The following is a 21,672-nucleotide window of genomic DNA, read 5'->3' on the forward strand; positions in this document are numbered from 1 at the left end:
GAGAGTGGGCAGGACTCAGCCTGGGTCTGTCACTGGCCTGCTGGATGAGCTCTGGCCCTTCCCACCTCCTTCCCAGGCCTTTCCTGCACACCTGTCACTGGGGAGATGGGTCATGCCCGTCATGGACACCATCTGGGGGATGCTGCTTCCCCCACCCCTCCAGGGAGCCAGACCCTCCGGATTCATGCAGCAGGTACCACGTACCTCCCCTGCCATGTGCTGGGTTGGCTTGTGTCCTGCATGTGGCAGAGGAGCCCTGCCTCCAGCTTACCCCCAAACCCCCTCCCTGCCCTGGTGCCTCCAGCCAGGCTGCAGACCCCGTGGTGGGAGTGGGGGCTGTCCTCTGCGGGCCCAGGGCATGGGTGCCAGCAGCCCCCTGCCTTCCTGATGCCACACTGAGGTCTGGCTGGAAGGCTGCCTTCACTCTCAGCCTGCTTTCTGGTCCTCAGAGCCTCAGTTGTGTGGCAAGCACTGTTCTTGTCTGGAGGGAGCCAGTCTGGGATCTGCTCTGGGCCCAGGGTTAGCCTTGCCCCTCCTGCCATCAGCTGTGGCTAGAGGTCCTGTGAGGTAAAACCTGGCAGCACAAGGCACATTTTCTATTTTGTAGGGAGCAAGAGCCTCCCCCAGGCCTGGTTGGACCCCAGTGGGGCAGCCTCTGAGCCTCATACTCTGTGCCCCCTGTCCCCCAGTCCCTCCCTGGCTCTTCATGAGCGACTGCTGCCCTGGGCTTGCCTGGAGCCAACAGACCAAGCTCATCCAGGACCAGGCTCTGGGCTCAGCTCCTCTGTTGGGGCTGACAGCGGACATGGGCCAGGTGGAGACTTGTATGCATGCCTGGGGCAAGCCCTGGGGTTTTAGATGCCCTGGGTAAAGTCGACAGTTCATAAAAGTTGAACCTAAGAGGATCTGGAGTGCAGTCTTAAGCCCAACCTTCTGGAAGGCCCAGCCCTTCTCAGTTCTTGGTGCGGCCCCTGTCCACCTCTGAGAACCGGTCCTGGTGGGTCAGGAGCCAGCACACAGCCTGCTAGGCGGACATCTCTACCCTTCACGACCCTCATCCAGACCTGCCACAGACTGGCCTCCAGGTGGCAGGGCATCTCCAGAGCGCTGTGTGCTAGTCCACATCTGTAAGGACCTCTGTGAACGGGCTGGTGGAGATGAGCTCTGTCAAACCCCAGAGCTTTCGGCAAATGTCCAAAGTTAAAATAATAGCGAATGCGGTGGGAGGCAGGTACGGGCATCAGGAGCCTGCAAAGACCCATCCTGGCTGCCCTGGGCCAGACCCTGGAGTGGCCATGTGAGAGCCATAGAGGTGGGGCCCTGTCCTGACAGAGATGTGCTCTGAGCGTGCAGCCCGCAGCCATTGCAAACACTTAGCATGCAGAATTCCAACTTCTGTTGTTTCTGCGCTGTAGCGAGGACATAGTGTTGTGGCTGCGCTGGGCTGCTACAGGCCTGGGCTCCCTCTTTCTGCCTTGGATGGCACCTGCCCAGGCCCGAGCTGTGAGTCCCAGGGGCCCGAGCCCCCTGCATGGTAGAGCTTTGGGGTGAGCAGAGCTCCCCACAGCAAAGGGGTGTGCGCACATTTCTTTGTCTGGCCTGGGGGGCCATTGAGGACAGCCGGTAGCAAAGAGTTGGGGGTTTTCATCTGAATTTGGCTACATTCTAGATTCTATTTCTCCTGCTGGAGTTACTTTGCGTTTTGAAAAATAAAACGTGGCCACCAGATGTCAGGAGGCATTACTCCACCACGTAGACAGGCGGAGAGAGGGTTCCAGAGCCCGGGGAGAAACCTTTATCCCCTCCCCCAAAGCTGCTCCAATGCTGATCGAATTTTGGGTTTCCACACACGATCTCAGGGAGGAAAAACAGTTTCCCTTGCTTTATGAAACCTCATAAGCATTGAGTCTAGTGTCTCCTTTTAGAATTCCAAGTGGGAAAATCTGGAGGATGGCTGGTTTGTCCCCCACTCTCCTCTGTAGCAGGTGGCAGGACCATGCCAGCCTGTGAGGAGCATTCTCCATCACCCTCGGTCTTTGCCACGTCGCTGGACTTCAGCAGCTCTGGGCCCATCCTGGGCTCTGGCTGCCGTCATGCCGTGGCTGGGCCAGCTGTTCCGTCTTCTGCCCAGGCGACATTCCCTGCCCAGCTCTCTGTGTGAAGAGGAGCACTTGATCTCTGCTCCTGGATGCTCTGGGAAAGACAAGGGGCCTTTCTCTGGGACACAGAGAGCTGCTGTCCACTCTCCTGGGGCCTGAGCCAGGGCCAGAGGCTGTAGCTGCACGCCTGGGCCTGGGGTAAACTGTCTCTCCTGGGGCCCTGAGGCTCAGAGCCATCCACATTTCAACCAGGGCAGCTTCTGTGCTTGGGAGCAGGTGCAGACAAGTGACGAGGCACCCAGCAGTGTGTGGTCAGCACCCACATCACCCTAGCGTGCACTGCCTGTATGTGTGTGAGACCCCTCCCCTGAGTCTCTCATTTGGCAGAAAGCCCCCACTGGATAGTCTGGCTCAACCTGGACACTTGTGCGAGATCCGGGGGAGGGAGCTGAAGGGGCACATCAGCCAACCACTGGCACCACTGCTGGACAACCCCAGTTTCCAGAGAAGGGGTGGGGGACAATGCCAGGGGTCCGCTGCTTTTGGGGGTGGCAGGTCTGTATGGCCCAGTTTCTTGTGGTCAGCTCAGTCTAGAATGGGTAGTCTCCGCTCACACCATGATAGCCCGTCACCCAACGTCTCCGGCGCCCGAGCAGAAGGGTCCACAGGGCAGGCCAGCCATAAAGCCACACAGACCCATCGGAAAGCCTCACCCCGAAGGGCCCGATACCACAGGATACAGAGAGGGCCCCAGAAAAGGCAAAGTGGCACATTGAGCAGACTCTGGTGGGCTTGGCACCTCGTAAACACATGTTCCCGCTGTGGTTTCACCAGAATGAGCAACAGAAGGGCGAAACGGGCCTCCTGCAAGCTTGCTGTCTTGTGTGCTGGAAGCCCTTACCCACACGGCAGAGGACAGCCGTCGCCTGAGCCCACAGTGAGACCACTTGTTCTGTGGCTCGAGATGCCCCCAAGCCCACGTCAGCCAGCACAGGTGCCGCCAGAAGGCGACAGCAAAGCAGACACGGCCTCCAGCGTCTCCAGGTGACCCTAAGAACACAAGTGAGACTGGGCCACCAGGAGTCCTGGCTCCCAGCTGAAGCTGGGCCCCCTCTGGAGACGGGTCTGTGCTGTCTCCTGGGAGAACCAGAAATGTGGCAGGATTTCAGCTGCACATTTGAGGTCCTTGGGTACTTTTGGGGGTTACTTTGTAGCTCTGCCCCAGTGTGGCAGCCCTAGAGCAGGCAGAGAGACCAAGGAGTCCCCCTGCACCTGCCCGTCCCCTCTGGGGGTACTGGCTTCCACGAGCCTTCTGGGACACCCTATGCAGGTACATCCCCAGGGCCACCCCTGGAGGGAAACCTCAGACATGGCACCTCGAGGCACACGTGGTGCTATGGGCATCTCTGGGTCCCATCCCCTCTTGGCCCTGAACTCACCCTGGTCTGCCACAGATACCAGTTTCACACAGTGGGCCAGGATCACAGGTGTTCAGAGTGGCTGAGCCAGTGTGGCCATGGGGCTTGTGCACAGGGGCCTCCTCTCCCTGCACCCAGCACCGCACCACGCTCTGCCACTGCCACACCACCCCTGGCAGGTGTGGGTGCGCAGCCGGGACCATGTGCCCGAGAGCATGCCCCTGCTGGGGAGGGAGGGTGTCCTGGCAGACAGGGTGGTCAAGACCCCTGTCCCTTGGGGCACCTAGGTGGTTCAGTGGATTAAAACCTCTGCCTTCGGCTCGGGTCATGATCCCAGGGTCCTGGGCTCGAGCCCTACATCTGGCTCTCTGCTTAGTGGGGAGCCTGCTTCCTCCTCTCTCTCCACCTGCCTCTCCTCTTACTTGTGATCTCTGTCAAATAAATTTTTTTTTTTAAAGACCCCTGTCCCTTGAGTCCACGTGGGATCCTCCCTGCCTTCCAGGTCTGCCTTCTTTCCTAGATGAAGGCTCTGCTTCTTGATCCTGGAGAGAAGGAAGGTCTGCTGTGACCTGGAATCCCCCAGCCTGGGTGGGAACAGGGCACCCTAACATCAGCTGGCTGCTTTGGGAGCCAGCTGTCGTGTGCAGGACAGCAGCCCTCTGTGCTTCCTGGTGGCCCTAAGCTCCCGGTCCCGGAACTGAGACTCTGGCATCTGTCCCTGAACCCCTGTGCTTTCTGGTTATCCTGAACTCCCAGTCCTGGAACAGAGACTCTGGCATGTCCCTGAAACCCTGTGCTTCCTGGTGGCCCTGAACTCAGGTCCTGGAACCGAGACTGGCATCTGTCCCTGAACCCCTGTTCTTCTTCCTGGTGGCCCTGAACTCCCGGTCCTGGAACCGAAACTGGCATCTGTTCCTAAATCTTGGAGTTGATCATGCCCCAGAGGTGATGTCACCCCACTGTAGTGCCTGCAGGGACCACACACATGCTGGCGGCTTCCATGCCTTCAGTGCCCTATTTGTACCTCTTTTAAGGCTCAGGGGGCCTGGGGGAGCCTCAGTGGCCACTTCCCTGCCTGCTGTGAGGCCAAGGCAGCCTTGGACAAGGGCTCTGGCCAGGCTGTGTCTGGGGCTAGGGACACACAGTGGGCACCGCTGTCCTTGCAGACCATTTCTCAGGGCCCCAGAGCTGCCCCCACTCCAAAGGCCGCCTGGTCCCCAGGCCCCGGGACCACACTGCATTGCTGGGCTGCTGTACTGCGAAGGAGATGGGCTGGCCTGGGACAGATTGGGGGTCCTGAGGGGCTGGGACAGGGTGAGACCCCCGCCCAGCCTGAGGTGCTAGCTGCTAAGTGTGGCCTTAAGCCAAGGGCGCAGGACCGAGAAGCAGGTACACGCAGCCACCCTTTCCCATCAGAGGCTTAGACTGGATCTTCCAAAAAGCAGAGAGGCAGACAGATCAGGCACAGGATGCTGATTTGGAGCCATAGCCCCAGGAGCCTCAGCACAGCCCTGGAGGAAAGGTGAAGCACCCCTCCCACCCATAGGCCTGGCCCCAGTGCCCTCCAGAGCTTTAGGCAGGTTCCCATCACAGAGATGAGCCAAGGCTGTGGGGCCAATGGCCAATGTTGGCATGGCCGCCCCTCAGGAGTCCCATTTGTGTGGTTCTCCTCGCAGCAAAGCCACGGGGTGAAGGGAGCCGGGTCCAGGGCCAACAGCTCATGTGACCCTCCCTTCGTGAGGTCAGATACTCACCAAAAGGAGAGGAGGACCGCGATGGGTATCCGCCCCATCCCACGCTGACACTGCGGCTTGAACCTGCCAGTCCTCCCTCTGGCCTCCCCCACAGTGTCCCCTTCCTGGAGCACACCTCTGGGCATTCGCTTCCACAGCTCTCCTGTTCCGGGCCTTGGGCATCTGCAGGGGCACCCGTGTTCCCTGACTGAGGCAGGTGCCTGGAGAGGCGCCCTTGTGGATCTAAAACAATGTCGAGCGTGCAGGTCTGGTCTGAGGGTGTTTCTGCCTGGCCAGAACACGTGGTAGCCTTTCTAGATCAAAGTAATGCCATTTCTGCCTGCGTCTCTTGCCAGGAGTTACCAGGGTAAAAGAAAACGTTTATTTCATGCATTATATTTTCTCAGATACGGTCAGCTTTTCTGTCAGTGGTGCCTCTGAATTTCCTTGGGCTAATTGACTCTCTCTCCAGTCTGTGGGGCTTTTGGATTTGTGCATTTTCAGTACATTTAGTGCATGTACTCAGGGTTTTCATTGCCCTCAAAGCCAGTAAGGATTGTTTTTAAATGTATTTCTAATCACACGAGCACTCCATGACTTACTATCGTACATGAAAACATTTACATTGAGACACACTGAAGTGACGCAGACAAAATTCACCGTCTCTCGGCCACACCGCCCGTTGTCCCCTGCTCTCCCCTCCCCCAGTGGCCATGGTGGGTCCGTTTGTCCTGCCCAAAGTTTTCCATGCATGTTGAATTGTTTCTGTGCCTTTTGAAATGCAGCCCAGGACCTGTGTAACTGTAAGAGAATGTGTTGCCGCAAGTTGGGTTTCCCGTATTAGGAAATAGTGCATGCCGTTTGGTCTAGAACACCGGAGACCATAATCCATCTTTGTAGAGCTGTGTGTCTGCACAAGACCACATGCTGTCAACTCCACGTGTTTGTGACAAGCAGACAGGCAGCAGACGTGAGTGGTGGCAGCTGACCCCCTCGCGGTCGGTCAAGTCTGTATTTTGGAAAAGGGTCGTATTCACAGCTGCTGACTGGGAGAGCGGGCTGGGCCTGCGGGGGGGCTGGGGCTGCCGCCCCTCCCCACCTCATGTCGCTGTCTAAAGACCCCTCCTTCCCCTGAAAGTTACCTCCCCAGAAGGGGCCCCAATAGGCTTCAATTATTGGACTCCTGCATTCCTTCCTTTTCAGAATTTTTTGTGTTTATATAGGCGTTCCCAAGCCCTTGGGCAACCTTTAACCTGAGGAGTGTCAGGAGACAATGGTGATGGTGGCAGCTGTGTCCCAAGTGTTATTTGCTAATTAAAATCTAATTCTGTAGAGGGTTATCAGATCAGTGGCAACTGGAGAAAGTTCATTTGTAATCAGAAGAGATTAAGCTCCACCTCCAGGGACGGTGGGGTCACTGAACTCCCGGAGGGCGGTGGCTGGCAGATGCTGCACGTTAGAAATGGTTTTGCTTCCCGGGGTGCTTGCGCTGGCCTCCCACTGCAGTGACGACGCTGCGGGACGAAGGTAGCCAGAAAGGTCCAGATAGGCCCCCACTGCCTTCATTCAGACGTGCTGGGAGGTCCCCGGGTCCAGCCAGCCCCTCCGCAGCTGAGACAGCTCTGCCCCCTGCAGCCGGACACCCTCACAGGGCCCCAGTCATGATGGTGGCAGCAGTGGGGGCATCACCGGACCCAGGCCAGGAACGGTCAGGGCACTCAGAGCAGAGAGACCAGGCAAGGCCCACAGCTGGTCCACAGCTGCTGCCCCCGCCGGGTCACAGCCCTGCACACCCAGGCCCCACTTCTTTATCTTCCAGCAATGCCCGGGACCCTTGTGTTTTCCCAAATGGTTGCTTGGGTCCATGTGGTCCCCTCCAGGGCAAGGACCACAGCTGGGGGAGGGGCAGAGCTCCATCACTCCGTCCCCCTTCCCAGCAGCGACAATGGGAGAGGGGCTTCGGCTGCTTCCTTGTCATACCCTTTCCAAGGAAGAGAGCCAGAAAGGACCGGCTGCCTGAGCTTAGGGAAGGGAAGGCTGGCCCAGCAGGTGCGATGCAGGTGCGATGGCTGTCATGGCCTCAGGGCTCAGAGGTCTGGGGCAGAGGGGCCCTGGCTTTCTCTCCAGCTTACTGTGGGGGAGGGGGTTGGTCTCGCCCACAGGCTATGCATTGTTTCATTGAAACTGCCAGCGTTTAAAATTCAGGAGGTTTCACCTGTCTCACTCTCTGTTTCCAGCTTCTTTGGAGAAGCCTTTCGGCGTCGGCCATGGGCTGGCTGTGGGCATCTGGTGGGTCTGGACCCCCTCAGCATTCCTAGCTGGCCCCTGGCGCCATCGAGGGCGGGCGTCATGACCCTTTGAACAAGTCTGGAGTCATACTTAGCTTCCTGAGGACATGGAGCGCAGACTCCAGCCACCACCATGCCAGGGTGACCAGAAAGAGAAGGAAGCTATGTGTGCCCTTCCCAGGTTTCTATGTCTAGTACCACACATGGGCCCTTCATGCTGGGTGTCACAGAAGCCCCGGGCAACACCTAGGCTGTGCAGGCTACTCCGCACTTGGGTCCCAGCCGCCCAGCTGCTGGCCCCTCCATAGGGACAGGGCCCTCAGAATGCCCCGGAGTCCACCTTTCATGCGACAGGCTCCTCCAGCCTCGGGCAGAGGCCACATCCTGGTGACGGCTGGCCCTGTGAAGGGTGCAGAGTCATGCCAGCAGCCCTAATTGTGGGAGCAGGCACTTCCTGCTCTCACTGCCCCTCCCAGGCCCCCCTGGGTCAGTGTCCCCATGCTCTTGGCCCTGCACTACTACGGTCCTGATCTTGCTCCAGGACTTCAGCCCTAGGTGGCTGCTGACGTGCTGCCCACATGGCTTCCGTGGGGACAGAGGCTGGCCCGCACCCAGAGCTTGTTTGCTCCTCTGAGAGTCAGACTTTCTGTGTCGTCCGCAGTGCTGGCTGCCGTGGGCTGATGAGTCTGAGTAGTGGGTGTCCCCGTCACACTCCTCAGACCACTCCGCCCTTGGCCTCAGGAAGCCCCATCTGAAAACCAGATGCCTCTCAGGCAGCTAGGGGTGCTGGGCCTCTGGGGCTGTGTCTGTGTGTGGGAGACTTCCCAAGAAGGTGAGGGGGGTCCAAGGACCCTCCTGTACTGGCAGCCTGTAAGCCCCATGTGCGTGTGTCTGTGTGTATGTCTGTGTGTGTGTGTGTGTGTGTGTGTCTGTGCATGAATGTGTGTGCATGTCGAGGCTGCTGGAGTCTCCCTAGGGCAGGCCTGAAGCCCCATGGCTGGTAAATTCAGCTGTTTTTAAAGGAGACAGAGGAGCTGGAGAGAGCGGCTCTCTTGTTTTAGAAGATTCCGGAAGGATCTGGTATTGAGTTGGAACACAAAGGTTGTCAAGGCACTGGCATTTTAGAAGGGGGCCTGTGTGGCCTGTGGGGACACTGGAAGGGAGGGGGGTGCTGTGCAGACACTGAATGGCCCAGGGCAGTGTGCTTGCCCTTCCTAGAAGCATTGGGGGCAGTAGCCTGGTCCCTGGCCAGAATCACAGCGACCAATGCTGGCGTTCCAGGTTTTCCAGGAAGGGGGAAGTGTGCAGCTGCTGGAAGTCTTCAGCCTCCATCTGGTTTTATAGTGGGTGTCTGGGAAAGTGGCGGTGTCAGGAGGCAAGGGTCCACACTAGCGCCATGCCCCCCAGCTGCTTGGCCACCTGCTCCCAGGAGAGGTTCAGGCAAGCATAAGGGCCTCAGTGGATGTTCATGGTGGGAAGACTGCCCCTCCCCATCCCCTGCAAGCCGTGTGCACTCAGCACAGCCTCTGTGAAACCTGGGGACCAGAAACTCCTTAGGGTTGGGTGGGTGGGGAGGGGGTGGGGACAGGGAGGGTTGGAGAGCGTGGAGGCAGGTCTAGGGCCTCAGGGGATAGGGGCCCTGTCGAAGCCAGAAATCCTAGCCCCCAGCGCAGAGGCGCAGGTACAGGGCAACAGGGCTGAGGTGAGTGAACTTTGACCCATCCGGGGGTGGGGGTGAGATAGTCATGCCTGGGTCCCTGGGAGAGTGGGACTCTGAGCAGCCCCATCCCCAGCTCTTGGGGTGAGAGGGGCACTGGGGGTCCCAGCACGGGGTACAGAGGGGCTCAGCTCCCAAGAGCGGGGGTCCAAGATGCCATGGGACATCCTCACAGGCCAGTTTTCCCTTGCCTTTCAGGGAGACACAGTGTCGGGGACCAAGCAGGAGACGGCCCCCGAGCTGCCTGCGCTGACCCCAGAGGAGAAGAGGGTCCGGGACAGGAAGCTGAAGAAGGAGCGGAGGAAAGAGGAGAGGAAGCGGCTGCGGGAGTCGGGAGCAGCCCAGAGCCTGCCGGCCAAGCGCTCTGGGTCCCAGCTGGCCCTGGACTACCTCCGTGGGTAAGACAACCCTGTCCTGTGGGGCCCGGCCAGTGTCCCAGGGCATCTGTGCCAGGAGGGACACAGGCTCCACGTTCAGTGACCTGGCTCCCCTGTGGCTCCCGGGACCACTGGGACCCCAGGGTCTGTAGCGCCACCTCCAGTGGTGTCCCTATGGCCATCCTGGTGGGTGTCATCCACCCCAGGGGCTGTCTGAGGGAGGGGAGGGCCGCCACCCTGTGCCTCAGGAGCTTGCCTTGCAGGGGGAGCAGAGCAGGGCATGGTCACCAAAGCCTCGGCCAGAGCCCTGGGACTGCCTGCCGACCCTGTGTCAGTCATCCTGTCGTCACGCCCAGGCAGCAGCTGCCAAATGTATTCTAACAGCTTCATGGGAGACTTTCTAGGAGCTCCGGGAAAAGTGAGGCTGCTATGAGACCATTGGCTTCTGTTATCCGAGAAACTTACTGGGAAGTAGAGGCACGTGTTCCAGCCCGGTCCCTATGCCTGGTTCTCCTCCCCATGAAGTGGGTCCCTACTTTCTGCAATTCATACTCACTCTTCAGGCCGGGAGCCTTAGCAGCCAAGACCGAGGGGGAGGGCTGGGGACCCAGTCTTCACTCCACTGTATGGAGGGCCCAGCTCCCTGGCTGTCATCTCAGGGGTGGCACGCGCTGCGGCTCCCATCAGCTCCTCCAACTCCTTCCTCTGGGCCAGAGGTGCCCTGTCCTGGCCCCACAGCCCCGCCCCCAGTGGAGGGAGTTACAGTGGGTCACCCGCCTGGACAGGGTAGAGGCAGGGTAGAGGCCCCCGAGTGGGCGGTGATGCCACAGGGCGTGGAGGCCGGCAGGGTATGGAGCTCCAGCAGCCCAGGGCCTGCCTGCAGATGTGAGAGGCTGCTGCACCCCATCACAGCCGAGAACCCTCATTACACCTGGGTTCTGGTCCATGCACCACGCTGCCTGTCAGCAAGGCATCTCATGGGTGGAGTGGGAGCCCCAGCGGGTGGGCTGGCTCATCCCTACTCATCGCCACCATCTTGCTTGTCGTTGTCCTTATCGTCCTTGTTTGTCCGGGGGCCTCCGCTCTGCCTGTCGTGGAGGTGCTTGGGGCCCCCAGCTGGTGCCCCTCACTTTCTGTGGTCTCATGCGGCATGTCTGAAGCCATTCAGACACTCCCTGGGGGCTCAGGTGACCAGAGCCCTGGGGTTGGGTAGGGGGTGTGGCTTTGGGTTCACAGCCAGACCACGCTGTCCATATGCGGGTGATGGAGCCAGGTCCAGGGAGTCCAGGTCCCAGCCAATGGAGCTCAGAACCACCACACCTCTCTCAGCCCAGGAGGGACCCCACAGGCCCTGGGGCGAGGTCATGTGCCATCCTCGAGGTGGGGGGACAGGCCAGGGAGCAGCTGGTTGATGGAGGCACAGGGAAGTTTATTACAAAGAGGCATACTGAGGGCTTGCTATGGGTCAAGAAGCCGAGACCCAGGAGGAGCAGACTGAAGGGCAGCCACTCCCCCAGGGCTGCAAAGAGGCCCAGACGTGGCTCACAGAATGGCAGAGAAGTCACAGGAGCCGAGCCCACGGGACTTGCCAGGAAGGCTGCTCATGGGCTGTCTGGCTGTGGCTAGAGTGGACCATTGGCTCCTGGGGGTTGCTCGCCAGAACCAGGCTAGAAGAGCCTTCCTCTTTTATCCTGATATGTCTCTCCAGCACTTTCTCCTTCTATTGGCCCAACTGGCAAAGGAAGCCCTCTGTTTCTATGGAGCAGGCGATGGAGGAAAGTTTGAGGCAGAGGCCATGACTTGATGACCAGCGTGGGGGAGGGAACCCCTCGGGATTACCCTCGGGAACCAGTCAGAGGGTTTCTCTCTTCTTTCCATCCCTTCTTCTAATGCCCGCTGTTTCGGTGTCTGCTTTCCCACTTCTACCGGGGCCCATACTGAGTGCGGCACCTGCTGGTGTGGGAGGCTGGGCCAGGCTCCATTCCAGAGGCCTGGCATGCTGCTGCCCGAAGGGGGACCGTCAGTCGGCCTCCTGGCCTCAGTGATGCGTGGTAGATTCACACTGTGAATCCGACTGTGGCCATGGTGTCTGCTCCCCCAGGAGGACGGGAGCACTGGTCTAGTCTGGCTCAGGTCCTGCTCTGTGGCTGCCACACAACGTGCCCATGTCTCCCTGACACCGAAGCAGTCCAGACCAACATGGCCCTCCGGGTCAGGATTCTTGGCTCCTCCCAGCTTGCTGTTCCTCACCCCCCACCACACAGCTCTCGGTTTTGGGTTTGTGGTTTTGTTTTTTGTTTGTTTGTTTGTTTGTTTTTTAAGATTTTATTTATTTATTTGACAGAGATCACAAGTAGGCAGAGAGGCAGGCAGATGGGAAGGGAAGCAGATTCCCTGCTAAGCTGAGAGCCCAACTCGGGGCTCGATCCCAGGACCCTGAGATCATGACCTGAGCTGAAAGCAGAGGCTTAACCCACTGAGCCACCCAGGCGCCCACAGCTCTCAGTTTGAATGCTTTCCGCACTCTGGTCAGCAGATTCTGCTGTAGCACACAATAAAGGCTTTGCAAGAATGGCCGATTTCATGAAATTCCAAATATACATAAACTGGTGGCCTTGTCGAGCCGGAAGGAAGAGCCCCGTGCCATCTGCTGCAGGTATGGAAGCAGGCCCAGTTGGCCGAGGCCTCCCAGGCATGTGGAAGTGAGGTGTCCTCCCAGCACCAGGCCCCTGATCCCCCTCTGCTCCTTGTCGGCTCCCCTCTGGCTGGGGGCCCAGGGGACTGGGGAGCCACACAGACCCTTCCGCCGTCTCCTGCCGGCATCTGAACTTCCTGTCCTTGCTTTCTAGCTGGGCCGAGAAGCGTGAGAACTGGAGATTTCAGAAGACAAGGCAGACGTGGCTGCTGCTGCATATGTACGACAGCGACCAGGTGTGTGCACGCTGGGCGGGGAGGGGAGAGGACGCACGTGGTCGGGGACTAGGTGGGTGTGCGTGCTGTGGGGGGCAAGTGTGTGCACAAAGGGCGGGCAGGTGTGTGCGCACTGAGGGGTGGTATGTGCACACTGGGGGGTAGGTGTGGATTGTATGTCAGTGTGGACTTCCTCACAGGTCATTGTCCCTTGCTATCATCATCTACTTTGACACATGCAGTTTTCATGACAACTGTGGTGGCTCTGCGGCAGGGAGGTCGCGGGTGCCCATGTGCACATGATGGGGGTGATCTCCAGGAAAGAACCACTTGAGAGCCACAGCGTGAAGTGAGGCTGTGGGTGTGGCGGGGTGGGGAGGGCAGCTGTCCACACAAGGCCCAGGGCTGCAGGCGGTCTGGCCTATAGCAGAGCTCCCTCAGGGCCAATAGCACCACGCCCCTTCCCCATGACCCTGCTGTCCTGCACAGCCCCGTGCTAGCTCCCCACTCGGAAGACTTCTGAGCCCAGGATCCCAGCCCCAGGGACACGTGGTCCCCAGAACCCCCCGGAGCAGCTAGCACACGCGGGCAGCCAGTGGGAAGCTACGCACACAGACCTTGGTGCCCCGACCACCCTGCCCGGGCCTGTGTGCCCTCTGCTCCCGGACCTGGAGCCGCTCCTCACCTCCGGGGACACGCTACTCCCCGGGAGAGGGGGCCAGGGCGCCCCGGGGACCACTGCTGTGGCCGGCCCTTGCTTCCCAGTCGTGCCCATCCCACTCAGACCTGGTTGTCACAGTGGTGGGAGCTGTGCTAGGAATAGGTTGTCACTTTGCTGGTTGTCCCAGTAGTGGGAGCTGTGCTAGGAATAGGTTGTCACTTTGATGAAGCCTTATTTTCTCTATGTTTACTTTTGTTGTTTGTGTTTTCCACATCATAACTAAGAAATCACTGCCTAACCTGAGGTCAGGAAAATTACCGCTCTTTTCTGGTAAGGGTTTTTTAGTTTTTGGTCTTATGTTTAGGCCTTTAACACATTGGGGTGAACCCCGTCTGTGCTGATGTAGGTCTTCTGCATGTGGGGCCACACACTGTCCGTTGAGCTGATTGTCCTCCCCAGAGTGGAGGGACACTGCACCTTGCTGCTTCCTGGTGTCCTGCCAGTTCTTACATGTCTGCCCTGTTGGAACAGAGAGGACAAGGCTTGTCGGCCTCACTAGCCCTTCCTCGTGTCCTGGGCTGCCCTGGAAAAAGGGGCTATGTATCTGAAAACCCAGCTGGGGTACTGGTGGTTTTCGGGGGCTGTCCAGAGAGGATGCAGTAACTAGTGGATGGAAGGGTAGATTGATCGATGGCAAGCCTGCTGAGGTCAGGGTCAGAGCTCACCTGGGTCTAGCATGGGCAGTGCGATAGAGAGGAGCCCTGAGCCACAAGTAGGTGACTATAGCCAGGGTGCCTAGGGATGCCGGGAAGGGAGGGGAGGGCCAAGCTGGCTGTTGGTGGGTGTGGTCCTGATAACAAGGCCTGGCCCTCAGTTCAGCAGACACTCCCAGGGCCTGCGTGGCTCAGCAGGGTTGGGGGTGGGCAGCAGGGAGGGCAGTGGGGGAGCCTGGTGTGAAAGCCAGGGGGTCCTTTGGTGCTCTGAACCCCAGATTCTGTAGATAGCGGTGCCTCTGCCTCCCAGCCTGCATCCAGCTGCCTCCTGATCCCACAGTCAGCCACACTCCTCACGCTTCCCTCTGTGGCCCTCATGCTGTCCTGCCCTCAGTCTCCCTCCAGAGCAGCCTGCCACCCTGAACGGGCCCTGCACTGCTGGCTCCTGTGTGGCACATAGTTGGGCCTCTCTGTGACCCCCCCAGCACAGTGCAGGGATGCTCCTTGTTAGGACCTTTGCAGCAGTGGTCCTCCAGCGCTGCCTGCCAGAGCCGTGACCTGAGGCAGAATGGTTCTGCCGTCCCACACATGTCCAGTCTTCCTGGCGCACTGATGAGCAGAACCCAAACTAGCATCTTCCTCCCCTGGGAACCTTGCTTCCAGCCCCCAAGGCAGAGGCAAACACAGCCCGACGTTGTGGCGGCCATCTGGCTGCATAGGACAAGGGTGTGTTTGTGTGCGTGCACGTGTGTGTGCACATGGGTGTGTGTGCAATCCCCAGTGGGTTCAGGAGTGCTTCCTTCCAGGAGCAGGACATAAAATTGGGTTTCGGGGATGAGACAGATCCAGAAACCCGATCTAATCGTGAGGTGGACTGATGGGAGCTGGAGGGAAAGCCTGGAAGTGGCCCACACGTTCAGGACGCCCTGAGGAGGAGGGAGCCAAGGCCAGTCGACGGGGAAGGAATCTGTCCCCAACAAGCCGCGTGGGACCTGCTGGATGCCACACATCAGAGAATGAAAGTGATCTCAGCCGACCTCTAACAAAAGTGAAAATGAGCCCGAGCTGCAGGCTTCGGGGCTGACGCTCTCCCTTCATAACCTCGGGTCAGGCACAGCTGCCTTGAACACAGCCCCACAAGCACGGTGACACGGAGGGACGGACAGACAGGAATGAGACAGCCCCACAGGAGAGAGAAAGTGCGCATGTGCCCCATGTCCTGCGGCCAGTCTGCTACCCGGGCAGAGCCTTCCTAGCTCAGTGACAGGACAGCCCAGTTTCAGAGTGGACAGAAGATCCATGCAGACGCTTCTCCAGACCAGACAGTCCAGGTGGCCGGGAGCCCCTGCAGCAGAGCTCCGCGTCGCTGGCCCCCCGGGGGGAACACCCACCAGTCCATGGCAGCCAGGCCAGCGAGGGCGGCTGGTGGCACGTGTTGAGCAGGACACAGCTTCCCTCTGCCCTGTGCCTCTTGGAGCACCCTGTTCCCACGTTAGGTCTGATTGCATCTCCAGATTTCTCCAAGGACGGCAATAATGCAGTCTTCACATTTTGTTCTCTCCATATAACCTTTATTTTGTCCAGGTTGGTTGTGGTTTGTGTGCTTGGCCTCTGACTTTGGAATCAGAGACTTAGCTCCAACACAGCGCCCTGTAGGGGTGACCAAGGCTGCACATGCCCCAGTGGCCCATGCACTCCTGTGTGGGTTGATGTGCTAGACTCATGATCGTGGGTTTTCTCTCCTGTATCCTCCGATTTCAGAATAGAATCTTCTAGTCTAGCTGCAGGACACAGGCTTGGCTACTGACGCTGTGGAAGCTGGTGGAGGGCAGCCCATTGGAGGAGGCAGGGGCAACTGTGGGGGCAGGGCGTAGCATGGGAGTGGGTGGGCTGGGTGGAGGTCAGTAAGTAGAGGGAGGTAGGGTGAGGGGAGCCCATTGGTAAAGGCAGGAGGCAGCTGTGGGGGAAGCTCGGGTGGGGGGGCAGCCTGTCAGGGGAGGCAGGGGTGTAGCCCACAGAGGGAGGCAGGGGGCAATGTGAAGTGAGTGGGGGAAGCAGCTGGGGAGGAGGCCCAGGGTGGGGGGCAATGCGGAGGGGGTGGTGGGCAGCCTGTCAGTGGGCAGCGTTGGGGGCACAGCAGGGGGAGGGGAGGGAGTGGGGAAGGCTGCTGTCCAGCAGGCGAACTCTTGTCCCCCCTCCCTGTGCCCAGCCCACCACCCGGGAGTCCCTGTGCCTCCCGTGTCCGTGGCCACAGGCTGCTCTTAGCGCAGAGCTGCTTTGTGCTGAGATGAGCTCTAACTCATGCACCGTGACATTTAGCGCTGGAGCCTTTAGCTCGGATGAAGTTCATGTGTCTGGGGCTTATTTAGCTGCTCGTGCACTCTGTGTCCCATCTAAGAAATCGTGGCCCAATCCCAGGTCACCAAGATTTTCTGCAGTGCTTTCTTCTAAGAGTTTACAGTTTTAACTCCTCATTTGACCCATTCTAAGCTGACGTCCGAAGCCGGTGTACAGTAGGGTCCAGCTTCCTGCTTCTGCACTGGGACGTCCTATGGTCCCAGCAGCGTCCGTTGGAGCATTGGCTCTTCCCCACTGAAGGGTCTCTGTGCCCTTGTCAGAACTGGCTGACCGTGGGGGGTGGGGGGTGTCACCACCTGCTGACCATGGTGGGGGACTGTTGGGGGGCAGGTCACCACCTGGGCCCCAGCTCTGCCCTTGCCCTGGGTGTCTGTGCCAGTGCCTCTGCCTTCAGGACTCTGGCTTCAGGGTCAAGACATGGGAGTCACTGACTGCTTCTTGAGTGGACCTGGCCATTCCTTCAGTCTTGCCTCTGGATGGTACCAGCTGGACCCGGAGTCAGGCAGCCTGGGGTGATGGCAGTTAAACTTGGCTTTATCAGCTTCATCTCCCTCAGACCTCCGTTCTTTGTCCTAGAAGATCTCTCTCCTCACAAACACATCTGTCTCTTTAGTGGCATTTCAGGAGGGGTGAGAACCCAGAGCTGCTGAGCCTGAAGCCCGTAGAGGGAACAGCCCAGGACTGGGAGAGGGTCTCTGCAGGAGGTCAGACCTCCCTCCCTACCTCCCCCAGTCCCATGGTCCTACAGGAGGGGGACAGAGTGGGAGCAGGTGTGTGGCATGGGGCGGGGAGGTCCTTTCACCGGCACAAGGGTGCAGTCCGAGATGCCATTTGCTGGGCCAGGAGCCCTGCCCGGAGCCTGAGACCCACACTGTGAATGCCTGGTTTCCCCACCACTCAGTGTCCACACTTCCCTCGCCACCCCGACTGGCCCCTGACAGCCTCATCGTCTCCCCTCCCAGGTTCCTGATGAGCTCTTCTCCACCCTGCTGGCCTACCTGGAGGGGCTCAGGGGCCGCGCCCGGGAGCTGACGGTGCAGAAGGCGGAAGCCCTGATGCGGGAACAGGACGAGGCCAGCGGCACAGAACCTCTCCCGCAGGGGAAGACCCAGCGCATCCGGCAGGTGCTGCAGCTGCTCTCCTAGGGGGTGGCCGGCAGGATGCAGCCACCCCCCAGCAAAAGGCCCCGACGAGGAGCAGGTGGGGTACGCGCTGGCCCACTGCCCTGGGGACTTACAGGCGCTGAGTCCCTGTGCCTGTTGGCACCTGACCCTTGCAGGGACTGACTCTGCCTAGCCAGACTGTTTATAGACAGTGACACGTTTTTGTGCTTTTACAGCAGAAAGTGGCCACTGCGACCTCATCTAGAGGTTTATCCTGGCCTCCCAGTGGCCCTCAAGACTGCAGGGTGGTTGCTTGTTGAGAGAAAGGTCTATTTTTTTTACTCAGAATGTCTTAGAAATTGACCAGAGCCAGCCCATCCCTCCAGCTGTCGTCCATCCCCGCTGGGGGGGGAGGGGGGATCCCTCTGGTGCCGGCCACCTGCGTCCAGGTCACCTGCCTGTGTTCCCCAGCGGGTCCGGGCCATGCTTGCCCATCTGTCACCTCCTTCTTGGGGCCTGCTGGGCCCTCACTGACCAGTCCCAGGGAAAACCTGGCTGCATTTTCAATAAAACTGGCCCGTGTCGGCCGTGGCCCTCATTCTGTGCACCCCGTTCTTACTTGCCTATCCTGACTACGAAGAACTTGTCGTGAGAGTGAGCGTGCATCGGGCCAGAGCCGAGTTCCCCGGGGACAGCAAGCCCCCTGTGTGGCTCTCCTGCCTGGTGGTGCCAGGCACTTGCTCTGCGGGCCCGCCATTAGCAGGTGTCAGCAGTGTCCACACTGGCTGCCCTCGCACAGCCATCCCCGCCGGGAAGCAAGCCTGCTTCCCAGAAGAGCACGCATGTCGAGCCCCCTGGAAGTCACTTCAGGCATGGCGGCCCACGCTGCCTCGGCGAGTGGGAAAAGTTGGCAGGCCCTTGAGGAGGACCAGTGCTTTCTGGGACCCGTGGAATCACACAGGGTGGCAGATTTGTGCGGTAGTTTCAAAACTTCTCTCCCATGGTTTTGGCGCCCCGCCCTGCGACGTGGGTCAACTTCCAGCACAAATGAAGAAGAGGAGACGCAGTGTGACCCCTGGGATGAGGGCAGGAGGAGGAGGCATATGGCGCCCTTGAGACGCTTGCCATTGGGACTTGGCCTCCATGATGTGGGAAGACCCCCTCACGTGGGGAGGACACATAGGCCACGAGGGGTGCTCAGATGATGGCCAGTCTTCAGAGGGTGGCCTCCCCACGTGACACCGCGTGAAGCAGGAATGAGCTGTCCTCACCAAGTCTCGCCCATGTTGCAGGTTTGTAAACCCTACTGCTGGTACACGTGCAGTAGATAACCAGAGCAGCACGAAGCTGCATACGGTGACCTGCTTACAGTGTGCGTCATGGCATTGAGAGGGTCCCGGGCTCCAGGCCTGTGTGTAAAATTTTTTTAATTTTTTTTAATTTTTTAAAAATTTATTTATTTGATAGAGATCACAAGTAGGCAGAGAGGCAGGCAGAGAGAGAGGAAGGGAAGCAGGCTCCCCGCTGAGCAGAGAGCCCGATGTGGGGCTCGATCCCAGGACCCTGGGATTATGACCTGAGCTGAAGGCAAAGGCTTAACCCACTGAGCCACCCAGGCACCCCCAGGCCTGTGTGTAGACCCCTTATTCCAGGAGAGGCCTGGGGCCAGCCATGCTCCCCAGATGTGTCCCCTCCTCGTGGCATCCCCAGCTCAGGTTCTGCTGTGACTTCAGCTTCAGTTTCCATGGAGCACCTGTGCTGAGGGACGCTGCTGAAGCACAGTAGGGCGTCAGGGTGCCCAGACCCAGGAGAGGCCCCAGCTGCTCCATGGGGACCCTCTTCTCACCCATAACCCAGACCCCTGGCCTCTGAGGGTCACCCTGCCCCACCTCCCACCCAACACCTGTACCTGATGGCACCCCCCCCATGGAAAGGGGACATGATCCACCACGCCCTGGGGGGCATTTGGCCCTGTCCCCCACCCATGGATGCAACTGGAATTCCAGTCACACACATGAGTATGCGTCCAGTTCTGGGTGGGAGCAACTGGCCCGACTCCTCTTTGGCCCAGGTGGCCTTGAGGACAGATAAGTCCTGACTCTGTAGTATCCATCAGGGGAGAACTCGAACACGGAAGCACTTTGGAAGCACGTGTCCATGTAGGTCTGTGAGTGCGTCAGCAGACCGGTGTGTGGGCTTCACAGCTCCACAGATGATCTGGGGACATGGACAGTCAGACTGCCAGCCTCACTAGGCCTGAGTTTGGAGGCATCCCGAAAATTGCACTGAGAACTGGACATACAAAGGAAGACCCATAGATACAAAGAAAGGGCAGATTTTTCTTACAGAATCAGGGTTGACTGATTAAGAGCCATGGCTCTGGGTTTCCTGGCAGCCAAGTTGAAAAGGGAAACGCAATTGGTCCCAAGTCCTCAGTGTTTGTTACTGGATATGGTGGAGAGAGCAGGGTGCTCCCCAGTACCAGATTGGAGCACTTTCTGCCCTACGAGCTCCTGTCTGAGCCTGAAGTGCTGTTCCCTCAAGGTCCCCCAGGCAGAAGGGCAGAGGGAGGTGACACAGACATGTCACCTGGACAAACTGTCGAGAGGCATCACTTGGTGTGGGTCCAGCCTCGGTTGCTGGGGGGTGCCAGTCGGAGATGGCCCTCTGATGAGGCCCCAGGACAGTGATATGGGAGGGCCTGGGGCCGCAGGGCCAGGAAACAACTTGACCGTGGCTGCTGATTTCCCGCCATCACCGCCCCCACTGGAAATGACCCAGATGCCCATCAGCAGCCGAACAGGAAACCGAAGTGAGCACCACTCACCCACAGAAGGGAAGAAGCCTGGATACAGGTCACAGAATGGCTCTGGGTGGGGGATGATGGACCACAAGGGCACACCGTTGACACCACTCAAACAACATTCTAGAGACAGCGGGCCAGCTCATCTGCGGTGACGGAACCCCCGGGGCAGGGGCCAGGCGGGCACTTGGGCGCCAAGGTGGCTTGTCAGCTCCATAAAGCGAGGAGAAGGGAACAATATTCCCCAAACTGTGGCCTTGGCACATCTGGCGAGTTCCAGGTGGGGGGATTGCGAGGGGACCCTGAGATTGGGGGGCCCAGGGTTCCCCTGCAGAGGCTGGAGGGCTGTCCGAGGCCCTGCTCGCATCCCGAGCCCTGGACCGGGCTGAGTGAGGGTCCCGCACATACCAGCCCACAGGCCTAAGGGAGCCAAGCCGGGGGCACCTGCCATTGGGACCCTGGGAACCTGAGGTTCCCGTCACGGCCCAGGAGGGCACTGAGGTCACTGTGGGGATCTCCTGCCTGACGCCCACGCAGAGCCTCCCGCCCCGGGGAGGGGCCTCGAGCAACGTGTCTGTGGAGAGCTCCCACCAGGATCCACAGCTTCCACCTGGCAGAAAAGCTTCTCAGGTTTGTTCTTGGCAAATTAATCAACGAACCCTATTGGCTGCTTTGGAGAAAACTTAAGTCACCCAGGAAAGTGGTTCATTTTGACGCCTGTTCTTGTAAGTCAGGAGACGTGCAGCTTGGGTTCTGTATCCCGCCCCCGCCTGAAGCCCACCCACCTGGGAGGTGCCATGGGTCCCTCTCCTACACAGGGAGCAGCTTCTGGAAACAGTGTTGCAGCAGCACCAGATCTCCCACAGAGACAGGAGACCCTCAAACGCTAGTGTTTCCCCTGTTCTGGTTTTCTGCAGCCTCCCCCAGCAAGCCCTCCTGGAGCAGCCGAGTCTCCTCCACCCACAGCTTTTTGGAAGGGTTTCCACAGCCATTCTGAAATGTTCTGTGATGCTCTGAAGGATGTTTTCAGTTCTTTCACGGGGGTGAACTTCGGTCAGAGCCATTCTGTTTGCCCCGCGTGACCGCGGAGAGTAAAGTGGCCCAACCCTGCAGAGGTGCTCCCAGACCCTCCGTCAGTGTCAGAGGTGGCAGACAGACAGAAGGAATGCGACCACAGAACACACTCCTCACCCACTACCCAGCTTTTCCCAGAAGCAAAGTACACAGACCCCTCCCCAGAATAACCCCCTTCCCTTCCCCCGCAGGGGCCCATCATGAAAAGCGTCCGTCACGAAGAGACTCGCCCCCACTGCCCACCCCGGACACTGTTCCCCTGTGGGGACACAACCCGATCCTTATCCTTTCTCCCGTGGGGAGCACTCTGCGTGCACACAGCCTTGGGGACCCCCTTCTGCAGCTGCTCCAGGGATTGTCCTCATTCCTGGTTTGCCATGATGTCCCACCGTCATGTCCTCAGCCCCGCCCTCCGCCT

At 59.3% G+C, this 21,672-nt stretch overlaps 1 protein-coding gene across 1 annotated transcript in view; it reads left to right on the forward strand.

Annotated features, from left to right (window-relative positions):
- CUNH7orf50 (chromosome unknown C7orf50 homolog) overlaps positions 1-17,975 on the forward strand; it is a 124,374-nt gene extending 106,399 nt beyond the window's left edge. Inside the window, exons 3-5 of the mRNA XM_004776323.2 lie at positions 9,454-9,653; positions 12,482-12,563; positions 17,237-17,975. Of these exons, the coding sequence (XP_004776380.1) occupies positions 9,454-9,653; positions 12,482-12,563; positions 17,237-17,419 (465 nt within the window). The 3' untranslated portion in view covers positions 17,420-17,975. The remainder of the gene's footprint in view (positions 1-9,453; positions 9,654-12,481; positions 12,564-17,236) is intronic.
- Positions 17,976-21,672: the final 3,697 nt, after the last annotated feature.

This window comes from Mustela putorius, unplaced genomic scaffold (genome assembly GCF_011764305.1).
Source record: "Mustela putorius furo isolate JIRA1106 unplaced genomic scaffold, ASM1176430v1.1 tig00000139_pilon_pilon_pilon, whole genome shotgun sequence".
Taxonomy (NCBI): Eukaryota; Metazoa; Chordata; class Mammalia; order Carnivora; family Mustelidae; genus Mustela; species Mustela putorius.